We start from the raw sequence: 7,970 nt of genomic DNA, 5'->3' as shown, positions 1-7,970 counted from the left end.
AGACATCAGCCTCCGCAAAAAGCCCTGCATTTAGAACACACAGGCGTGCACACAAGTACACACGCACGCCCATGCAAACACACACACACACACACACACACAAACACACACACACACACACACACACACAAAAACATACAAACACACATACAAACACACACACATACAAACACACACACACAAACACAACACACACACACACACACAGACGCTGATCAGGAGAAAGCAAGCAACTCACCAGGACGGCGTACAAGAACCGGCCCTGGACTGGACTCGGCTTGTGCAGCCGACCTCCAGAGCCAGACACGCGAGAATGAAGCTTGGAAACAAACAACACTCAAGACTTCACCCTAGCACATACAGACAGGAACTTAGCATACTTTTTAAAAAAAACAATCGTCGAAGAGACAGCAAAACTAAAATGGCAATGAATAATACAAATTGTGCAGTCATAACAATGTACAAGATTTATCCACGTGCTAATTTCCAAAACGTTTTCGCATGCTGCTCATCAGTGTAAACTTAGCATACCTTTGTCTTTGATGATGGTGACTAGATTAAGGTCGGTGAAATCGTCGCCGCTGTGCAGCAGAGCCGTCATGGACATGGGCCGCAGCAATGGCGGCTTGCCCGGTTCCTCGCCAGAGGTGGCCCTGTCGCGAGGCACCACGGACGACGTCGACAAGGAGGTCTTGACCAGACCGGACACCTCTCCACTGCCGTTCGTCGCTATGGACATTCCTGCCGGGACGGGGGAGGTACGGGTTAAGACGATGCACGGCAAAACACACACGGTCCAAAGAAGAACACGGTGAAATTGTGCAGCGCCTAACGGTGGGGGTGAGGGGATAAGTCTCACAACCACTGGCACAAGTGCCGAAAAACTCATTAGACGCAGGATCCGATGTACTGCTTGAAAACCGAGAATTGCCCCACTGTTATTGTAGACCCCCCCCCCCACGCACGCACGCACGCACACACACACGCGCGCGCGCGCACACACACACACACACACACACACACACACGGCTTGCTGCAATACCTTTACAACACGTAAGGTACTCACCGGATATTGCCCGATGCCGCATGTTATTGGAGTCGCAGCTGCTGAAGCTGTGAAGCGATTGCGACGCCTGAACAAACACGGGTATGGGGCTGCAAACCTCCTCCGGAAACTTCTCTTTCATCCGTTTTGCCAGTGACTACGAGAGAAAAGGAATTCACAGGGCAAAGCGTCAGAATGTCCCGACCCTTTAAGCATGCATGGCATACCACATTAGGTCACGTCAAGAGTCCATAACCCCCCAGAGTGTGCAACTCGTGATCCTTCTCAGCACAAATCAGTGCCGCAACGAAATCCAAACTTCATACGTCATGTAGTGAGTAGCTATGACGAAATGGGAAGTTTGGCCCGGACCTACTTCGCCCGTTTGCCCAATTTGGGGTCTTTCTTTACGAATCCACGGCCAGGTATTGTACGTAACACGCCTGGAAAGGCTCAAGTTCACAAAGAATTATTTTAGAGTTGTCGAGCAGTTTTCTCTTTTGAGTGTCTCTCCGATAAGAGAAGAACAATGGCCACTGTTGAACCTAAAGCAAAGCGCTCCCCATTGTCGCCGGAGTGCAGTGTGCAGTGCCAAAATGGGACTGAGGAGCAGGTTGAAGCACATCTACTTCGAAATCGATCGGGTCTTCATGCCGTGTGCCAAAAGCTATTTCCATCAAATCTTGTAAATCTATATCCATGCCTATTCTTGCTATCCCGGAGTCACGAACTCTCCCAATACAAGCTTTTCAGACAACGAGCAGAGAAACTCTCTTCAAATAAAAAAATTCTGTGACTGTGAAATCAAAGCCGTTCTGCTGACACTGCATAGCCCGTGGAGCAAACGTTTTACGTGACACTTCCGTGGCTTGCTTCAAAGCAACCTTCAACTTGGAACCCCCGCCGGATGTACCAAATATGCACATGGCCCCATCCGCCCATGCTTGCCCGGGGACCGGATGACGCAATGTTTGGATTTCGTTGCGCCAGACCCCAACCTGGAGTTGCACACTCTGGGGGGTTATGGACTCTTGGTCACGTACATTCTAAAGAGATTAGGTGGGGGTATGACAACTTCAGAATCTAGAAAATAGCACGCATGTATCGCAGCTCTCCGTCAGCATGGAAAATAGTGAAACTCCCGCAGAAAATCGGTCTTTATAACCCTTCGTAACCGTATCAATCACTATCAATTGATGGGTGTACGCTGGCAATAAAAAAAGAAGATATTTGCGGTGCTCATCTACCGATTGTCAGAAGTGAAAGGTCTACGCTTCGAGGAAAACCTTGGCTATCACATCCAAATTATCCGAGGTCTCTAAGAGGTATGGCAGTATCATGGTGACCCTTGAAGATCGAGACGAAAAGCATGCTCCTATTAGAAATTTGAAGCTTTTACAGCCAGTTATTTCCCCGGGATCATCCGTCATACAAGTTTCTATGAAGTTAATGTGATGAAGAAAAACGGAATGGCAGCTGTTTGAACTTTCTCCGAAGGATTTTGCATGCGGCTGCCGTTTTGAGCGGCATTCCAGGCCCCTTAGAAGCGGAGGCCGTGCAGGTAGCTGGCTTGAGAGCGCCATTAGTTTCTTCGTCTACGCAAAAACCTTTCCAGCGCTGGCTTGTACGTAAAAATCGGTGAGTAATTGGCAGAGATGCGAGCAAAAGTGAATGACATGATCACATGACCTCCCTAGCAGCAACAGGAGAACAGACAGAGATACACGGTCCAACACACCTTGTACTTGAGGATGAGCTCGACACTTGCTTTAAATGTCTGCTCTTCATGCTCGTTCAGGGTTCTCTGTAGCATAAAAGAGGGTAAAGCCAGATGAAGAAAGACACCTCAAATCGAATTAACATCAGGGAAACTACCATTGAAAATAGGTTCGGCAAAACTGGTCAGTAAAAATTTACTAAAAAATGTGATGTGAACAACTCTCCACATTTTAGGGAGGTTTCGCTCTACGTAATTGCGTATGAAAATCCGTATGTCGTACGCGCCGGGGAGCGAGGGCAACTTTCATACGTAAATCTCTCTACGGATTTCCGTAGGAAAGCTCTTTCCTACGTTGGGTCCTCCGTAGGACTTTTTGAAATATTTTTTCGCATTTTCCGCATTTGTCCATGGCAACATTCAAGTCGCGCGAAACACATGGTACACACACCGTACACCACGTGCATAGTAGAGAGGTTCTGCTACACGGAACTACGTACCAAACTCCGTGTCAACTGCAGTGAAGTTTGACACGGATTTTTCGTACGTTGCACTGGTTCTGCTGTACGTAGCATGCTCGAACCATGCACGAACACCCCGCCACATGTACTCTGTTACTCTGTACGCTCACTTTTCACACGGAGTCCGGTCCGTGTGAAGCGCGCTTCACACGGAAAACGGTATGAAAAAATCCGTATCAAACTAAATCCCGTACCGCGGTGAAGTTTCCATACGTACTTTGGCACGTTTTACCGTGTGGCAGAACCTCACTAATATCATGGAAAACGCGGTTTCGGTTCATGGTGCATACGGTGGGCGCATGCAGCCAACGCGTCTCCAAAGCAACAACGTATGTTTAGAAGCCGTGGAGAAATCACGTAGAGCGAAACCCAGCAGCTCTGATTTTTACGTATGAAAATTCCGTGCAGTTCATACGTTATTTTCATACGTAATTCCGTAGAGCGAAACCTCCCTAATATGAAAATAAAGTGTTGCACCAAATTGTGACACAAGTCAACAACTTGGATGAACAAAAAGAGAGAGAGAGAGAGAGAGAGAGAGAGAGAACGAGAGAGAGAGAGTGAGGGAGAGCGAGCGTGTGTGCGAGTGAGCGAGCGAGTGTGAGAGAGAGAGAGAGAGAGAGAGAGAGAGAGAGAGAGAGAGAGAGAGAGAGAGAGAGAGAGAGAGAGAGAGAGAGAGAGAGAGAGAGAGAGAGAGAGAGAGAGAGAGAGAGAGAGAGAGAGAGAGAGAGAGAGAGAGAGAGAGAGAGAGAGAGAGAGAGAGAGAGAGAGAGAGAGAGAGAGAGGATCCCTAACCTGCAGGAATGGTCTCATGTAGAACTCTGTCCACAGCTTGAGGGAGCCTACATGATACAATGGTACAATCACACTGTGTACGCACAAACAAGCAAACAACAACAAAACACAAACACACACACCAAACAGTACGTCATAAAAAAGGTGACAGAACCATGGAACATCATTTTTTTTTAAAGAACACGTCATACAACCTATCAAACGACACTGCCATTATCGCCACATGGCATACACACACACACACACACACACACACACACACACACACACACACACACACACACACACACACACACACACACACACACACACACACACACATGCACACACACACACATGCACACACACACAAACCGGTGTTTGAAAGGTGGAGAAGCAAAGAAACAACAGAGCAACATACTCTGGAAACATATCCGGCAGGAACATGCCCGAGGTGAATCGCTCCCGCATCGCCTTCTCCGACAAATGAGTCCAGATGGAGACGGTGTTCTTGAGAAAGTCCTCCTGTTGAGCACACACAAACGGACACGATGCAGCATGAAAACACGTGTATCCCACCTTCCACCAATGATCAGCACAGCATTGTGAAATCTGCATGCTAAATGTTCCGGAGCCTGACGATGCCCAATGCAGATTCATCCAAGGGGTAGGACTTTATACATTACAAGTCAGGCAAGTAGTACCGGCGTTGGAGGTGGTCTGCCAGGAGGAGGGCCGGGGTCTTCCCCGGGAAATGTTTTGAAACTAGGGTGCAAAATCCTGCATTCTGGGCACTTTTGGGATTGTGTTACTGAAAAGTGGTCCGGCCAAAGCCGGACCGGCCGGACTGGCTGCTACGCCACTGCAAGTACATGTACAACTGCCTGTCTGTCCTCAACTGGATTGCAATTCGAACCGATATACTTGTACTCAAGCTCGACGGATGAGCGGTGAATTCCCGAAACACTGTGTTTCGAGCAGAGAGTGGTGCTTTCTTGCAGGTTCGCCGAGTGGATGACCCGGCGTTCCCGTGTGCTCCAGACAGTGCTAGTATTCGTGAGTCAGTCAGCCGGCAGGAAGCACAACCCCCAGTGTAAATAGCAGCCGCCGTCTTCTAGTTTAAAACTTACGCCAGTAACACCCATCCACAAACATAGCCATTTCAAGACAGGCACCATACCTCAAAGAAGATGCTGCTTCTGTCGCCCGCACCACTCTGCAGAAATGTGCCGAATCGTCCCGAGTAGGACTCTGATGCCAAGTACTGTCAAGTGAGAGAAGTAAGATAGAAGTAGTGATTGCACCGTCAGCAGTGATAGCGAAGCAAAGTGCAAATACCGGTCACAACAACACAAACCACCAACACACAAACACGCAACTCCCCCCCCCCCCCCCCCCCCCACAACACACACACACACACATGAATCCACGCATGCATGCATACTTCCACAGATGCACACACACACACACACACACACACACACACACACACACACACACACACACACACACACACACACACACACACACACACACACACACACACACACACACACACACACACACACACACACACACACACACACACACACACACACACACACACACACACACACACACACACACACACACACACACACACACACACACACACACACACACACACACACACACACACACACACACACACACACACACACACACACACACACACACACACACACACACACACACACACACACACACACACACACACACACACACACACACACACACACACACACACACACACACACACACACACACACACACACACACACACACACACACACACACACACACACACACACACACACACACACACACACACACACACACACACACACACACACACACACACACACACACACACAGATCATATTCACCCACCCATACACATGCGCACACTAGTCCAGACGGAGTGATTGCAGATGCACCTGTAGCTACGTCACACATCACACTCAAACTACACACGACACTGCGTCTATCTCGCATACAGCTGTGCACACATAGCCCATTATCAGCACTACCTGCAGTCACACTCACCTCCAGTAACGTCGTACTGAACTCAAACGCCATCGGGAACTGCTGAATGATCTACAGAAACAGAGCAGAAATACACACACAGTGCCAACAGCAGCACTATTAGTATGCGCGTGCCGCACCAGTGTATCAACAGATACAGAGAAACCTGTCTAAGACGACCGCTCAAGGAACCTTCAAAATGTGGTCTCTGTTACCAGGTGGTCTGCTTATCCAGGGTCATTTGACTGGAAATAGCATCCCTTTGTCCTGGTTCCAGTGGTCTTCTGGGAGAGGTGGTTGCCTTATCCGAGTGGTCGCCTTGACAGGTTTTACTGCAGTGAAACCTGTCTAAGACGACCGCTCAAGGAACCTTCAAAATGTGGTCTCTGTTACCAGGTGGTCTGCTTATCCAGGGTCATTTGACTGGAAATAGCATCCCTTGGTCCTGGTTTCAGTGGTCTTCTAGGACAGGTGGTCGCCTTACCAGAGTGGTCGCCTTGACAGGTTTGACTGTACACTCAGTATGCCTACAGCACGCACCTAACATATAGGCCAGTCACGTATGTCACGTATAACCCAGAACACTTCCCTGAGTTGATGTCCAGTGAAGTAATAATAATGACGAGAAACTCGTAAGCTCACGCATGTTAAGAGGTTCCGGATCTGAGACTTTCCTGTCTACATCGCCCCAAAATCAGGCAAATAGTTTTCATAGTTTGTTCACTACCCCCCCCCCCCTCCCCCCCCCCCCCCGGCCGTTCAAAGAAGTAAAGTGAAAACTGGACAAGTTGGAAATGACAACACTGACCAGCAAACAGCACCCACGTTACCTGCCACACGCAGTCGAGCCACTGGAGGAATATCGGCGCTTCCGTCTTGGCACTCTGCTCGGGAGCGGGCTTGTGACGCTCGGCAAAGTGATGAGAGAACGACAGCCATTCCTTGCGCACCAACGCCTAAAGAGTACACCGGAGGCCAAGAGACATACCACCGCCTTCACCACTGCACACTTAAAGTACAAACAATCTCAAAATACAATCATGTGCACGCACATAACCCCCTCAGGCTGAGACCATTCACTGTCCAAGGCAAACGAGCACATTGCACGAATACCACGTTGGGTGTACTGAACATTGTCACTAGGCGGAGGGATAATGAATATGTCTGGCATGGTCAATGAACTGGCTCCAAGAGCACCATACGTTCTGCACGTCACGTGGGCCTCCATCAGTGAACTGTCAAACAGACGGAGGTACTGCAAGATGTTTGGGGATTAGCTACTAATGGAGAGGTTGTGTGGCTACGAGATTTCCTACGTGTTTTGCCGGGAGTAGCATTACAAGCACTGATTTGCGAATGCACAGCCGATGATGGCATTGGCATTGCCTCCATGTCCAGACTACACATGCACGCGCACGCATACATACACACATACATGCACCCCCCCCCCCCCCCCCCCCCACCCCCCCCCCCCCACACACACACACATTGCACCCAGTGCATCCGATCGCTGTGCACTTACCAGAAAACCGTCATATGTCCGGTAGTAGGGGTCCAGCAGCACCTGAGCAAGACTGACCACCTGCGTTGTGGCATCCCATCCATCCTCAAATGCCACAAGCACTGATACGTTGTCACCACTGATGGCTTTGACAGCATTGGAGCTGATGCGCAGAAGCAAGCTGACCTGCTGCAGCCAGTGTGTCTCTTCTAACAGCGAGTAATACTTACCCATATCACTGCCGCCATAAAGACAAGTGAAAAAGAAAAGTATGCATACACACACATGTACACATGCGTACGTGCACACACGCGTGCGCACACACACGCATACACACGCGTGCGCACA

At 49.4% G+C, this 7,970-nt stretch overlaps 1 protein-coding gene across 2 annotated transcripts in view; it reads right to left on the bottom strand.

Moving 5' to 3' along the window:
• LOC135812778 (uncharacterized) overlaps positions 1 to 7,970 on the bottom strand; it is a 31,757-nt gene that overhangs the window by 5,146 nt on the left and 18,641 nt on the right. For both annotated transcript variants that reach the window (XM_065326015.1, XM_065326013.1), the window contains exons 14-23: positions 7,644 to 7,860; positions 6,952 to 7,077; positions 6,143 to 6,193; positions 5,238 to 5,321; positions 4,479 to 4,582; positions 4,079 to 4,151; positions 2,784 to 2,849; positions 1,067 to 1,202; positions 532 to 741; positions 1 to 24 (exon numbers count right to left, since the gene is read on the bottom strand). The exon at positions 1 to 24 is cut by the window's left edge and continues 45 nt beyond it. In XM_065326015.1, coding sequence (XP_065182087.1) covers positions 1 to 24; positions 532 to 741; positions 1,067 to 1,202; positions 2,784 to 2,849; positions 4,079 to 4,151; positions 4,479 to 4,582; positions 5,238 to 5,321; positions 6,143 to 6,193; positions 6,952 to 7,077; positions 7,644 to 7,860 — 1,091 coding nt within the window. The remainder of the gene's footprint in view (positions 25 to 531; positions 742 to 1,066; positions 1,203 to 2,783; positions 2,850 to 4,078; positions 4,152 to 4,478; positions 4,583 to 5,237; positions 5,322 to 6,142; positions 6,194 to 6,951; positions 7,078 to 7,643; positions 7,861 to 7,970) is intronic.

This window comes from Sycon ciliatum, chromosome 1 (assembly GCF_964019385.1).
Source record: "Sycon ciliatum chromosome 1, ocSycCili1.1, whole genome shotgun sequence".
Classification (NCBI taxonomy): domain Eukaryota; kingdom Metazoa; phylum Porifera; class Calcarea; order Leucosolenida; family Sycettidae; genus Sycon; species Sycon ciliatum.
This window is presented reverse-complemented; position numbering and strand designations above follow the sequence as displayed.